This window comes from Sinohyriopsis cumingii, chromosome 3, assembly GCF_028554795.1.
Source record: "Sinohyriopsis cumingii isolate HCF-2022 chromosome 3, ASM2855479v2, whole genome shotgun sequence".
NCBI classification, from domain to species: domain Eukaryota; kingdom Metazoa; phylum Mollusca; class Bivalvia; order Unionida; family Unionidae; genus Sinohyriopsis; species Sinohyriopsis cumingii.
Genome location: NC_142963.1, coordinates 124,427,850 through 124,444,361, shown reverse-complemented (window position 1 = coordinate 124,444,361; position 16,512 = coordinate 124,427,850). Strand labels below are relative to the sequence as shown.

The window sequence follows — 16,512 nt, the reverse complement described above, 5'->3', positions numbered from 1 at the left end:
GGAAGTATAAAATGAAACCAAAAAATGGGTTGACGTTTTACCAACGGTAATCGGGGTGATACAGGAACAATCTTCAGAGATCACTATCTTTATGACCCAATTTGAAGCAAGCCAGGAAGAAAACAGATGAAAAGTATGGATCAATATATACGGTTACTGGACAATATATACATTTTGAGCGCCTAAATCGAAATATGTAAAACTGTTAGAATTTGAAAAGTGCTACATTCATAGCTTGACAGAAACAAATATTTAAAAACAGGTGTCAATAACTCATGAGCGTAAAAAAAATCAAACAGTTGTGATAATGCATGGAAATGGAGGAATATACACATATCTGGAGTTTGGAAGACATGAAAAAAAACCTGAATCTCAGAATGAAATTGTCACATTCAATATGATGATAACATTGATGGAACACGGTCAAGATATTAAACTTCCTATGATAGATCGGATATTAATTTAGAAAACCAAGAAATGACAGATTAGGTACGGACATTAGATATACAGTATTCTTCCATGAAGATTGCTTGAAAATTATACTGGATGATTTTAAATCAAAATTATTTAATCTATAGGAAAGGTATATATATTATTTAACAATAGAGAGAAAAGTTCTAGTGCTTGCCAAAGATCAAACCCGTGTCATTAAACAAAAAGTTCTGTTTAGTGCAATTAGAAGTAGTAGTGAACACAGACATGCCTATGGAACCGAATAGACAATACAAATTTTAGAATTAAACTTCAACTGCATGATGGTCAGACACACATAGATAAATATTTGACTCAGTTCTATATTGCTGCAAAAACGAATTACTGGGATTCCTAGGCAAATTCAGTGTATTTAGGCTGCAGTATAATTAGCATTGCTTGCTCCTAAGTTTTGAAATGAAATATTATTTCATTTGGCGATAGGATTGAAATATGAGTAAAGCTGAAACATACAGGACTCATATTAAATGAAGAGTTCGTGAAAAGGGAAACCTAGTATCTGAACTCGAACAAAATATAAAAGCAAGTCCAGATAGGCATATCTTGATACAAATAGTGAATATATTTAATTGGTGGCTCATTGTTTTAGTTATGGCTTGTTGGACCTTAAAACCATGACTACGAAAATGTGGATCCAACATGCTCAATGAGGCCAAAACAATATCAGGTTGTTGTTGTTGTTGTAGGGTTTAACGCCATTTTTCAGCACACGATAGGCTATACATGGCGGCCAGTATTAATGGTGGAGGAAGAACCCGGGAAATCCCCGGAAAGAACCACCGACCCTCGAGAAGCTACTGGCAAGCTTTCTCACATATCCACATTGGCCGAATCCGAAACTCGAACCCATGCAGACAGAGGTGAGATGGCAGTGATCCGTAACGGAGAGCGCTTTAGACCACTCGGCCACTCGGGGCCCCACAATATCAGGTAAAAATGATGTTCATTCATTAGTTGATAAACGGAGACATACGAATGTGATCCCCATTTCTGAACGAGAAAATATATCAAATGAAAGTACTATGGCTCAAATAATGCGAGGAACAGACAACTGAGCAGAAAAAGTGGAACAATTGCAGTCTTGGAACTCAAAGCATGACATAAATGACAATGTCGGAAGAAATTTCCGCAAGCTACTCAGATAAAAAGTGGTCTCAGAAATTTACACATTATACTAACAGAAAACAAATTTGTCCGCATGCAAATATGAACCAAAATTCAATAGTACAAGAAAAATCGGACATTTAAAAATAAAGAATAAAGGAATGAACGACCAACAAGTGACCAGGGAAGAGAAATATTTAAAACTTGGACCCGAAGGGCCACAGTAAGGAACAGTTGGTCCAAACCAATTAAGATGAACTATGGGACTACTGAAGGGTATTTTGGAAGTTAGAAAATAAGTGGAAATTGACTTTCCTTGTTGTGTCAAACATGAGCAAATGTTGCGGTTTTCATTGGCAATGTAGTAAAATATTGGTCAGGAAACTCGAACTCTGAGATGGACCTAGTGAAAGCATGTTTTTTACTATGGCCGGAGAATGGTAACTATTAGATAAGAAATGCAGAAGTAACAGTTATTTTAAGGACTGATAGTTTAAACAGTAAGTGTTATTAGCAGACATTCAACAATATGGCATATATAGTATAAACATTTTAAGCAGACACAAGTGTGATCCTATCATTAGATAAAGTTACTGAAATGTAAAAGGAGAAAAGGTGTCATGTGTCATGAAATATAATGAAGAGAAAACCTTGTCCTGTTTAACTGCATTAACTGAAAAATAATTAAAACTGGCAAACAAATTGATGAACTGAAGTGGAGTTAATGGATTTAACTGAACCATTCTCGAACAGAACGGAGAAAACTGGTTAACTTGAAACGCAATGCAAAGAACTGCAACTTGTTTTAAAAGAAGGTTTTATTCTTGGTCATAGTATAAGTGAAACTGGTGTTGGCAGACGTGCAAAGAAAATTAAGCAGAAAATATATTGGCAAACTTCTAAAAATTGTCATAGAAGCTAGAAGCACATTTCATAGGCAAATTATTACAGATAATATATTTACCTTCTTCCTACTTTGGCGAAACCTATACATGAATGTTCTGAAAAGGGTAGTACATTTGTATGGGCTGTGAGTAGTTCTTCGGTGGCATGAAGCATGCACTGATAAATGCATATTTTAAACGGAAAATGATCAATTCATTTTAGACTATCACTTCAAATGCAGCCCAAAGAGCAGTAACTCATTCAGAATGGAAAATGAAAACTGAACGGTGTAAAGGGGAAGGTGACAAATGAAAATACATTTAAATGGACCGATATTCCACATCATTACCCTAGAATTTAATATTACTGGAAACGGTTTACTTCTTTTGTAGTAGGGATATACTATATCTGGAAAAGGAAATGGCAACGGAAAGTTGTTACGTGTTTTTAAAGCTTCACTATCTCACAACTGAATAAACAGTTCACAGCTGCACACTTGGGAATAGCTAGAACTCTATCAAAAAGTGCGACAGTTTTATTATGGTTATGTTCTGAGCAAAAATGTGGAAAACTGGTGCAATGATGTGATGTATGCGCCAGGAGAGAAGCTCCCTTTGAAAGAAAACCACCCATGCAAACCTAACAACTAAGTGCTCCTAAGGAAAGTGTAGATATTGATTTTACAGCTTCACTTCGCAGGACTAAACAAGGAAATTAGCTTCAGCGTTGTCTCTTCTCGGGTCGATGTCAACAACAAGCGGTCTTGTAAACTCAGTCAAAATCGGCTTTGATGTCAATTTTTCTCAGACACACATATGCGCCACTTCGGGTTGAGTAGCATCCGTAAATATAAATTGCCGTTTTGTATACTATTAAGCATAATTCCTAAGTGAAAACGTTAAATCAACAAGAGCACGTGGTGTTAATGAACACTCCAGTGCATACAACGTTTACCAATAGGATGTCCATATATTGGCTCTCATAGTCAAATAGCAAAGCCACCATGTAAATAATCAAAAACTAAAGGTGGAGGTGCAAGCCTGTACGAGCCAAATACAACAGATGTTTAAGTGTTACCACGTATGCTATTCAACGATCCACAAGTCCTGTTGATAAATCCAGGTTAACGATGACGGTTTCTCTTGTGCGCCGAATCATTAATACAAGTTCGTCCCGCATAAAGACCCATCTGAAATGTTTGACTGACTTTTCCATTGCTAGTAAATCAAAATTGGTCATTAGACGCGCATTCTTTTACTAGTTTACCGGGTAGTTAATGACCTTTTCCATCGAACGCTCATTAGAGTCATCCTAGCTGTGATTCCAACGGCAGCTTTTGCAGTTTCTAACAATGCTGAGATGGCTGCAGGAAATGGAAATATTCTTTTGCATTTTTGTCACCTCTGACTTTGAGAACTTTAATCTCAACGACGTGTTCTTTTTTATTTGGCTACATTAGACTAAGTTATATTTGGATCAACGACGGGGGAACATTTCCAGTTAAACTTTGTCAGAGAAAGCCTCAGTGTGATTCAGCAATCGCTTCGTATTGCGCTCTTTCCTTTTCGCAAGCTGCTTTGGGCTAAGACCGACCTTAAGTGATAGGACATTATTATTTTAAAACTCAACAGGTTTAATTACTATGTTAGGAAATTTGAGATAATTATATACATATTGGCGCATCAACGACCATCATTAAGCCAACAGTACCCTCCAGCAACAAAACTTATGAAAATGCGTGTCTACCAAGGACTACCTGAACAACTAACTAAATAAATCGAATACAACGTACGAACGTCGAGCTGGGAAATCTGCAGGCCTGTATCAAAGTTTTTATGCCAGTCCATTTATGTCTATATCTTTTGATGTGAACGTGCGATTTTATTCTAAATAAAGTTAAGCAAATTTTCTTCGATTTATTCCTAATGGCCGTTTAAACACAGGAAAACTTCAGACACTCCTAGCCGGTCAAATATATAATCGCACTACGGGTTTGGTCCTCAGCCCGAACTTCATTTTGATACGCCAGGATCACGTGCTTTGGTGCGTTATGGCCATGTTGGGTACCTATTTGCCATACAAACTGTCTCTGAACAGTGCGTGTGCATGGGAAATGACAGTGTTGAAGCGGTTCAAGACTGCATAAAAGACAACAAACGTAATTTTTGGCCACTGAAAGAATTAGCGCAGGCATTCACAATTTTAATGTTGATAACTCAATTTTACCATCAGCGGCACCTCCTTCACGCCATATTGCATCATCGGTGGAACCATTACGGATTTTTTAAAAAAATGGGTGTTTGACTCCGAAAATAACCTTGCGAATATCTCTGACAAAATCAAAATATATGAATGAAGGGAATTGCATAAGAAAACATCGATGAGCATCTTTGAAACTGTTGTCGATGCTGTAGACATCCAATGTTAAATAGATTGTTGGTGATAATTACAACGTTTTTTATGTTTCCAAAGGTATGCGGTTTACGATCTGTTTGATCCAACGAGTCCATGTAAAACACCATAGAAGGGCAAGCAGATCTTGCATAATCATCGCTGTGTGTGGCAAGTTCAATAACCGCCGTGGCCATGTCAACATTGTCAAGAATTGCTTCAATTTCCTTTCCGTCAATGGAACAACGTGCGCTGTCAAACAACGCCATAATGCTATTGTTCACAAATCAGACCTTTACATCGGCATCCTAATTGTCATCGTCGTCCTGTATCAATTCCCAAGACGGCACCACACGGCAGAAAATACAGAAACGTATCCTGCACTTATAATTCAATTTTTAATAACCTGAGGTACCGATAAATTTTTGGTTCCTTCTAATGCCATCTACGCTTCCCACTGCCAGATGTACAAGTGCTGACTCAGCTATACGCTGTTGAGCAACTTCATTGATAATTTTGTTAATCTCAGCTGGTATTGTACCCGTTGACATTAGTGTAATCGCCTTTGTTGGTACTCGAGTCAATAGTCGTTGTAGTCGATCTCGCATTGATTGAACCGCTTGCAATCCCAGACCTTTTAAAATATCCTCAGCACCATTTTTGATGGTATCAGCAATTCTCATTGCAACTTGTTTTAGCTATTAGCGATCTGAGAAGTTCTACCAAGCTGAGCAACCGTATAGCGAACACCAGCAAGTTAATTTCGTCAACAACCCCAAGATGTTTTCCAGCAGATACGTGCTAAAGTTTTTACAAGTCACATATCTGTTACATGAATGTCTGTGTTCAACTACAACTTTAAGATAATACTACCGTTGGTCTGAAGTTTATACGATGGTATCATTTGTGTTCCAGTCTTGCATTTTTCGCCTGCTTCAGCAGAAAGCAATGATTTATCGCTGTAAATGTTACAGCCTTGTGTTTAAATTTGTTATAGCCACATCCTCAGTATCGTTTGCTCTTTTAAACTGAAAATTTAGGATACCATTAATGTAGGTTCTAACGTTTATGCATCGATATGCAAAGATGTCATGTCGGACCTGTCTTTTCTAATTAAACCACTGTTGTCAGCAAGTTCATACGCTGTTTTGCAAGGATTGCCATGTTTTGTCTACTTAATGCACTGTGGTCACAAGTTTATAAGCCAATTTACAAGAATGTCCAGTCTTGTCCACTTAAAGCACTGTGATGTCATGTCTTGCCTATATTGTCTACTTAAAGCACCGTGGTCATTGAGTTGCTACTCCGATATGTGAGGATGTCCGGTCTTGTCTACTTAAAGTACTGTGGTCATCGAGTTACTACTCCGATATGTAAGGATGTCCGGTCTTGTCTACTTAAAGCACTGTGGTCAGCAATGTTAATGTCTATGTAAAGGTTTATGAAATTCAGATACAGGCTTATAATACAAGCATACGAACGCAGGCCAGACACCGGACATGACAAAGCACTTGCATGTACCTCAAGTTTGTTGACAGAGAAAATAACAATGAGCGTCTGATATAAATAAATATGAGCGATAAAGATAATGAAAGTGAAATGAGTGTTATAAATTATGTGATTATCCATGTTGTAACTTTATAATATATATTTTACTGAGCGACACAAAATCGAACTGACTGGATGCAAATAACTGTACCTCCACTACGTTACACTGAAAGGTAATAATTTTAATATATAAATAGATCCACGGTGCTTTCGTTTTTGTCTTTATGAAAACTGTAGTTATCACTGCTGGATATTATATCATGATATGTACGAAATAATATATGAGTGATAGTACAACCTTCTTATCAATGTGAACATTTCCTTCATTGCTTCCTGTTGCTATATACAGTAGCTTACTTAACTCCGTATCTTCATTTTACGTAATCGGTAATCCCTTAATAATAACCCGTAGTAGGAAAGCTCCTTATGTAGATGTTTAAGTGGGTTCTGAACCATTACATCTAATATACCTGTAACAGGCAAGAATGGGTACGCCCCCTCTCTTCCTCCACCTTATACATGAATATATCTCTTTCATTCTCTCTGTGTCTCTCCCTCTCTGTCTGTCTGTCCGTCTATCTATCTATGTACCTACCTACATGCATATATACATACATACATACATACCGTTTGTTTATTCCATTTTTTCTTTTTTTCTTCTTTCTTTTCGTTAAATCTATATACATTCATTCATATTTTTAGCTACATGTATATGACTGTTTGTAGTTGGAAATACTTTGTCCACAAATCTTTGTACTTCGTGTCTTTCATACCTGTTTTCAGAGTATCGGAATAGGAACATGTATCATAACATCATTAGTGAGAACTGATGACTATAAAACCATAGTGTGTGGGTCCAAAATATATATATATATATATATATATATATATATATATATATATATATATATATATATATATATATATATATATATATATATATATATATATATATATATATATATATATATATTCCTTCTGTCTGCTCTTTTTCCTTCTGTCTCACAGATTCTTTAGTTTTTTTCTTTTTGTAATTTAAATTGTAATTTAAATCATACTTAACAGTTTTTAAGACCCTAATAGTTTGGATCTACTAAAAATCAATAAATGGTGAGCTCAAAAGTTCAAAAGTAACTGAAACCGAAAGGACGAAATTGTGTTTGATGACACATACATTAGAAAAATAAATATACGGTATTATCTCAACTGTTTGAAGGTTTTAACGGTATGTACGATTTATTTATTTATTTTTTTGGTTGGTCGGTATGATCTAAAGGTTTGGTCGGTAGATATGATTTAAAGTTTTTTCGGTAGATACAATCTAAAGGTTTGTTTGGTCTGTACGATTTAAAGGTTTGGTCGGTCGGTACGATCCAAAGGTTTGGTTGGTAGAAACGATCTAAAGAATTGGTCGGTAGGTACGATTTAAAGGTTTGGTCGGTGGACATGATTTGATAGACTGATTTGTGCGCATGTTACACCATAATCAAGGGAGAAGAAATTGTGTATATTGCTTTATAATCACTGCAGATCGTCGGGAAAGGAAAATGAAACGTTTTAATTACCAATAGGACAAACAAAGAGTCAACCTAGTTGCAAATTGTATTCACCATATTGAAAATCAGTACGAATGGAGACAGTATCCGCTGTAGAAGTTCATAAAGAAAGACAGTAATTTCATATGCTTTCATAAATACAATCATTCATGCATTGATGATGGCTAGAGAGATACGCAACGTAGAAGTGATTAACTGTGACGGAGTTGGGAGATTGGTAGTAGTAGTAGTAGTAGTGGTGGTAGTTGTAGTTGCAGCAGTTTTCATTGCCATATATGCAGAACAAGTTGAACAATCATTAGAACTGCTGGTATTTTGTTTTCTTCAGATTCCACTTCAATCATCTCCCCATCTGTCAATGACACCTGTAGCTGTTTCGCAGGTATGGAAAATTCTTCTACACACTTTCAAGTTGATACAAAACAAAAATAAGTATTAACCAATCAGTATCATAGAGCATGTTCCTGTCCCCTCTATACATTGTAAATGTTCCCATAGGTGTGTATTTGATGAAAATTATGTTACGTGCATTCATTCAAATCGAGTATGACCAAATACGGTTACTAGAGCTACAATGAGTCAAGTAAATTGCTTATCCAAAACCAATAAATGTCTTTCAGACCAATGTGGATAATTATTTTCCTCTATCTAACCGATTTTGTTTTTATTAAAACCAATCCTTCAGTTATCTGGAATATGTGTCTGACCCTCGATGAGGTCCGAATATGAAAACTAGATAATTGACATCTTTTATTTCTTCTAATTTTATAGATAACAGTTTTTGTTCACATGATTTTCAGTAAATTTTAAAATATCATCTCAAACTTCACTTTATCTGCGGTTTAATATTTCATCTCATGTTTGTAAACAGGTAAAATACATTTAAAAAAAAAAAAACACAATTTGGTCAGTCTCAGTATCAAAGAGTTGTTTCCTTTCTAATTATCGTCGGAATGATGCCAGGTTTTATCTGCCTCAATGGCTGCTTCTGGGTATCCTCGGGAAAAGGGACTTAACTCCCATTTCCTTAGCATAATAACGTTAATATGATGTTAAAAGTACTGTCAAACACAAGAAACACATAACAAACTTTCTATTTTACACAGTTATACTAAATGTGATACAATATTAAAAGAAAAGAAAAACAACTCTTCAAACTCATTTAGTATGAAAAGATCACTAAGTAATTACATAATAGATGCAGCATAGCTAATTACCAACTTTCGTTTTAGTGTACGTCCTACTGGCCATATCCATGCTAGTGAACTGTTACTTTCTGTTAGTCTGGTGTCACAGTAATCAAGCGACTGAACAAGTTCCATGTGGACGATGCATAGGTGGCTCAGATCATGGAGAATCGAAACCAAGACCAGGTACTAACGGCACATCAAATGTCATCCTTAGAAAGAACAGAAGAAGAAAAAAACGGAGACGCAATAGGGGTAAGTTCAGAAATCATTCTGATTCGATGGCTTGTGTAAGACCTAATTAACGAAATGCACATCTGGTTTGGATATTGAATGAAATGTTTACTTTCAAATCATTATCGCTTTTGAAATAATAATAATAATAATAATAATAATAATAATTATTATTATTATTATTATTATTATTATTATTATCCATTTAATCATAAATATGTGGCACATACTTTCAATTCAATATTTTCGTTTACATATACATAGCGTCAAAAGTTATTCAAGTTGACAAGGATCCTTTCTTGAATCCCTTTCCGTCAGTGGAGGTTTTCCGGCATCATATCTTCGGAAACAGTATATCAATTAAGGCCTTCCTTATCTGAAAATAAAATCTTTTTTCAACACAACTAATACGAATTTTGCCATTGCATGTATGAATAATGCGAGTTTAGACTTCGCATATATCAATAAATAACAAAAGACTGTCTAATGTCCGTTAGCACAAACTTGTTATCGCTACTACTCCTTAACTACTCGGAAGATGGTTATCAAACATTTTACGCAAATTCATCCAGTTAGTCAAGCAATATGGTGCACCATCTGCTATATAAATAGAAAGATAATGTTTAAAAAATTCTTCAAATTTGTTCCAGAGAAAAGCAAATTCAAATACTTAAATCTCCATACGTGAACAGGTGTCGAACATTCGTCAATTAGGTCAAAGATTACTAGTTCGCAAAATGGATTTAATCGGGTGCAGAAAAAGTCTGACTTAAAAATACGGTATATTTATATGATGTACAACTCACATGATGCAAAACCAACCAACACAGTGGAAGAGAGAGGGAGGAAGATTGGCCTTCCAGACATTTTAATATTTACAAATCTATTTTTAATAACATTTTTAAGAACAAGGCATCAAACATAATAGAGCATGTGTGCTTCGCCTAACCAATGAATTTACAGTACGACCTGAGCGTTTAGACAGGATATTGTAGCTGTGCATCATTGGTAGCATGAAACACTAGGAGAAAAAAAAACCATATAAAGTATACACATATCATTATATCGACTACAGTTCCTCTTTATCATGGGTCTCAAACACGCGGACGCATGCGACCCGTGGTATTTCCTGCGGCCCCGCAACAACACCCGGTATTTGTAAAAAAAAATTAATAATGCATTTTTTTTTCTTCACAGTCAGCCAGTGTTGATATAAAAATTTCGATTCTTACATCACTTACTTCTTGTTTCCAACATTTCAGCTGGCTACCTTTTTCATATGAGGTGTTTTCACTCGGGCCGGTGTGAGACCCCTGTGCTAGGTTACATGGTGAAAGTTCAGGCTCAAGGGTTTCATCCAGCTCAAGTTATTTTGTCTCTTTTGCTCTACAGATTTCTACATAGTTTTGTCCCCTGTGGCATAAAGGAGGGGGAGGGAAGAGTGGATTTCGACGAAATGTGTAACAGGTTTAATTCATTTGGAAAACGGGGATTATTTTTCCCTCGTTTTCTTCATAAGTGGAAATTCATCATCGATCAAGACAATATACTTTCGAAACCATAATTATATGCGGATTCATACACCTTGTCACCAATCCCAATTTGATATGCCAATACAGTAGTTGTATATCACATTACTTTATATCATCACTTCAAAAGCCGTGTTATTTAATATGCATTATGTGCTCTGTTCCGTGACTATAGGGCCTGCAATTGAAGCAGAGGTCCCCCATCCATGGCGAATGGGTTTCTTGAATTATCCAGTGTTCACCGCTTAAATACCACTTTTCGCAATTACTTACTTTTGGGTCAGAAGTGTGGCTTAAGAAGCTTGTAGAATGTTTGGTTCAGTAGACATGACATAAAGAGTCTTTCAACCAATTTAATTTTCAGTTTCCCAATACGACCGTGTTCGAGGTGAGCTTCAACCGGAACATGTACACAACACGATATAGGCTACAGTAGTCTGGGCACTCGACCGATATGATATGGAAAATAAAGGAATTTTCGAAACATATACTTGTAGTTTATTACTTTTATTCTGTATTCTCTTATACATGTTTAATTTGTTCATTTTAATTATGTACAGCACATTTCAATAAGGCTAGACATGGTGTTTCGCAAAAGATATTTCTATGTTCACTTGTAATATAGCTTTAATTATGCTTTCTTGCGATTAATTTATAATAAATTTCGATAGATCATTGTGTTACATATTTTAATTTAATTTATGTTTGATTTAATTTAATTGTTCATAAGTTTTAAAATCTTTTTATTTTTAATTTCATTACATGTCAGTGTAATGTAGTTTTGTTTACTAGAACTCGATATTGTTTTCAGAAAATAGTTTGACTTTGACTTTTCATTTGTGAAGACCTAAAGCTGACTTGGTTCCCAACCTTAATTCAGAAATCACTGAGACAAGTAAACAAGTTTTTATTTGTATCCTATTCTCAGAATAAAATGATTGGTTTTTGTCAAGGTCGTACTGGGACTACGTGCTTTTATACGTAAATACTTCTCGAAGGTTCTGGAAAGTTGACCCTCATCCGGGAATTGGTTATACTGTATAATCATTGTTTATAGAGATTTTTCTAAGTTTGGGCTTAAAACACTTGATGTCAAGGTGTTCGTTTCTTTGTGACCAGTTTTGGGAATTACATTTTAATGTTTATTTGAATTATTTGGATTCAAAAGGATTAACTCTTTTTCCTGGAAATATATGAGTGCTCATACAGAATTCTTGGACAAAGACATTTCATTAAATTGTATTAGAAAATTCAAACACCTTATTATTGTTTGTGAATAACACAGAACTGTAGACACAACAAGACAATAATAGCTACAGAATACGTCATCGCCTTCCATATTTGAATTCTACGTCGGGACTAGAATTTGAATTCATTAGAACATTTCATTATTAGGACTTCTAATATTTAATTCGTGGATTATTCTCGGATTATTTTTGGATTTGATTCTTAAAACCGGAAGTTCTTATTTTTAAATTTTTACAGCATTTTTCCAGGGAAAAGATTTATTTGTTAAATTTTTCAAAGCTTCTTCTTTTCACTCTTTCTTTTGTTATTGTTTATTCGAGCCTAAACGAGTAACATAATAATTATTACCAATGGTTTTTGACAACCCACGATTACAATTCCCCATTTGTCGACTAAGAGTTCATAATGAGAGAGAAAAATCACAAATATTCTGAGAGATACTCTGGATCTTTTACCTACACCATGAAGGTTTTAAATCTTGAACGACAGAACCCTGAACTTGATGATAAATGTTTTACAGGATCGGGTCTGTTCCTGTGTTAATGAACCCAAACCGAAAACATCTGTCTTTTGGACAGTCTGTTACTGTATTGAATAAAACTGGGAAGCATCAGTGGTAACTCATTTTATAGATGTAGACACAAATTTACTTCCTCTATACTGTGATTCAATTTAGATTTCTCGTTTTTGAACTTTTTTATTTATATACATAGCCACCTGGTTCGTCCCTATTATCTAGAATGTGCAATTGATCCACTGATTGTGTGTTAAATGAAGCATATACAAAGGTTAAAAGTTATGAATATTTTGCGATAACCTTTTTGTTTCTTTGAACCTGTTAATAAATTGAACGATGATCGAAAGACAAAATAACGTTTTATAAAATGTAATCCGACTCAAAGAGAAATAATACAGTATGGATCGGGAAAAACGAGCGAAGACCACATATTCGAAATGTCAGGAGAGTTTTATATGCGTTATTCTCGTTTCAAAAGATCCGGTAGTCCAGATACTTGTGCCTGACTTTGATCGTGTCACTGGACGTTTTTATAGCTCCAAAGAGTTACCAAAAGTTGTGGAAAACTACTGAACTACAAGTCCGCGTAGCTGTACTCAATATTTCCATCTGCTCCATGACAAAGCACCAGCGCATAAATCCAAGGAGCACAGCATTCAAATTTTGCCACATCGTCCATACAGCCCTGATTTAGCGGAAATTATTATTTTGCCGAATCTCGTATTCAAGAATTCGTTGATGGGCACACGATTTGAAAGCCGTCATGAGGTTGGAAGTGCAAGTTTCCAGTGCATGAACAATATACTAAAAAGTAAATACAAAATGGCATTAATAACTGGATAATCAGACTGAGAAAGTGCACAGAGGTACATGGGGAGTACTTTGTTCACTAATAAAGAACTTTGTCGTACAGCTCAATAACAGTCAAAGCGTTGTAAATACCGCTCATGTAGGACTACGGCAATCTTATATTATAGTAGTCTGATAGTACTTTTCCTGAGAGAGAAAACTACTTGATATCGACTATCACCATCCACATGCAACTAGTTTTCAATTCTTCCAAAATTTATAGATTTTGTTGATTAGGACCCTTGTATAATGAAGATGAGTTTGTCCAATCTGTGGCAATCAAATATATTTAAATGAACGAAAACTACAAAGATACCACATTCTTCATAAAAGAGGAAAACAAAACAGAAAACAGGTACACAGTTCAAGTTACTTTATCCTTTCATCCCCAAAACCAAGTTAACATCCTACGGCAGTAGCCAAAAATGGGGAAGGGGCAAGAAAAGAAAAATGACAAGTGAAAAAGACGAATTTCATGTTTGAGTGCAATGAACAACGCTAACTCATCATCTTCAAATCACATAATACAAGATATTTATCATATAGTATTTTATGTCAAAATTATGACTACTGATGAACTCTGTACAACGTATAGTTTATTATGACTTTCAGATCAGTTTTATACACGTTTCCATATAAGGGGGACCAATAGAATCCTTCATTATGCATCATTACTTGAAATGAAAAGTTCACCCTCTAGATCAGAATTTTGGGCCAGACACTCGGCAAAACCTTGTGTCTAACTCACAATTCTGATCCGTAGGGTGGAATTTGGTATCGATCAACGATGCATTAATGAAGGATTATGTTTTTCACATTACTGAAATACGAAGGATGAGGTCAAAATGCCTTATTGTGACAACCGTTGTAACTTTCAAATAACAAAACAAACACTGAAGATTTCTTCACCTTAACATAGAGTAAAAAGTTACGCTTGCACTTAAGGCCTAGTGTAAACAGGGGCAAGGGGTGGCCTAAGGTGCTCGCCTTTACAGATCACTGACATCTCACATCCGTCGGCCAACGTGAGTAGTGAATAGGGACGATTCAGCGACAATGGGAATTAGCATTACAGATCCCCCTGGGACTGTTTAGCGACTATGTAAATTTAACATTAACCACCCTGGGACTGTTTAGCGACAAGGGAAATTAACATGGGAAATAGATTTTGAGACTGTTGAGCGTCAAGGGGAATTGAACATGGGAATATGGAACTGTATAGCGTCAAGGGAATTTAAACAGGGTGAGACTGTATAGCGTCAAGGGAATTTAAACAGGGTGGGACTGTATAGCGTCAAGGGAAATTGAACATGGGAAAAATTGCTGGGTCACTCTAGGGACAAGGGGAATTGAACATGGGAATAGAGTGTGGGTCTGTCTAGGGACTAGGGGAATTTAACATATGGAAATTGAACATTGTGGGTCTGTATAGCGTCAAGAGGAATTGAACATGGTGGGATTGTCTAGGGACAATGATGGTAGAGGGTCAAACACAACAGAGACAGAAACATACATACACTAGTACAAGCGTGAGATTTATATATAAAGCATTACCAAAACCTGAAATCTTGCTGGGGTGTTCAAAAATTTGCATAATTGTAATGATGCTATAAATAGCTATAATCAAGGAAATGCTCAACGACAAAATGGATGTGACTAAAAGTAACGCTAAAATGACGAAATTGTCCAGAATTTAAAGGAAAATAAACATATCCCCGAAAATTAAGTTACAATGGTTTAGACTAAAATGGATAAAATTAGTAACTACTTACAATATCAACTTGTGTGACGATCGTGGATAAACACCCATGTATCTATTTATAGCCATAATCAGCTAAAATTCATATGAAATCCCACCCCACTATCTATTTATACTACAACTTGTGGGTTATTCCTTTGGAAAACCCCACTATCTTTTTATAGCCACAGCTTGAGTGACGTTCCTGTTTATGAACTCTAGTACATATGTATAGCTACAACCTGTGGAAAACCCCAAGTCCATATTTATAGTATCAAAATTTCCAGCGTCAGTGACGTCACTGTACTGGAAACTAGGGGATAAATGGCAACAGTGTTGCAAGTGGCTGACCTGAATACGCGCTACTGTAGGTAGGTAGGTAGAATGTATTTGATAGGGATAAAGGGAGTTTTATAGGGACAAACAGAGACCAATACACACACACAGACACACACACACACGCACACCACAGAAGGAAGAACAAAAAACAAACCCAAAATATACTATTCACACAGGGAAGAGGAAAAACCCAACAAATATACTATCCAGACGTTCTTACACTAACGCACACACACACACACACAACAGATCGAAGAATAAAACCAAAATTAAAATATAATATCCATACAAACGTACGCTAACGCATACAAACCCCAAATATACTATCCACACAACGTCGCTAACGCGTACAAACCCCAAATATACTATCCACACAAACGTACGCGAACACATACAAACCCCAAATATACTATCCACACAACGTCGCTAACGTGTACAAACCCCAATATTCTATCCACACAACGTCGCTAACGCATACAAACCCCAAATATACTATCCACACAAACGTACGCGAACGCATACAAACCCCAAATATACTATCCACACAAACGTACGCGAACGCATACAAACCCCAAATATTCTATCCCCACAACGTCGCTAACGCATACAAACCCCAAATATACTAGCCACACAAACGTACGCGAACGCATACAAAACCCCAAATATACTATCCACACAACGTCGCTAACGCATACAAACTCAAAATATACTATCCACACGGAAGGGAGGGAAAACAAAACCAAATATACTATCCATACAAACGTACCCGAACCCATACAATTCCCAAATATACTATCCACACAACGTCGCTAACACGGACAAACCCCAAATATACCATCTACACTCGGGAGGAAGAAGAAAAAAACAACCAAATATACGATTTACATAACGTACG

General features: G+C 35.9%; 1 protein-coding gene across 4 annotated transcripts; it reads left to right on the top strand.

The window, feature by feature from the left end:
- The first annotated feature begins 6,507 nt into the window (after positions 1-6,507).
- On the top strand, positions 6,508-11,414 carry LOC149803770 (uncharacterized). 4 transcript variants are annotated; one of them, XR_016419980.1, is made up of 4 exons: positions 6,508-6,593; positions 8,305-8,358; positions 9,209-9,418; positions 11,291-11,414. XR_016419980.1 is itself a non-coding variant. In XM_089951438.1 (4 exons), the coding sequence occupies exons 1-4, from the start codon at positions 6,906-6,908 to the stop codon at positions 11,350-11,352; spliced, it is 330 nt and encodes a 109-aa protein (XP_089807564.1). In that variant the 5' UTR covers positions 6,814-6,905; the 3' UTR covers positions 11,353-11,414. The 4 variants fall into 4 exon arrangements, 1 of the variants encoding a protein (XP_089807564.1); XM_089951438.1 differs by lacking the exon at positions 6,508-6,593 and adding an exon at positions 6,814-6,909; XR_016419982.1 differs by lacking the exon at positions 6,508-6,593 and adding an exon at positions 7,591-7,645.
- Positions 11,415-16,512: the final 5,098 nt, after the last annotated feature.

Excerpts from the sequence above, each read along its gene's own strand:
- LOC149803770 (XM_089951438.1), top strand. Across the intron at positions 8,359-9,208 it reads CACCTGTAGCTGTTTCGCAG|TGTACGTCCTACTGGCCATA; the intron begins GTATGGAAAATT and ends CTTTCGTTTTAG. Across the intron at positions 9,419-11,290 it reads AAAACGGAGACGCAATAGGG|TTTCCCAATACGACCGTGTT; the intron begins GTAAGTTCAGAA and ends TTTAATTTTCAG.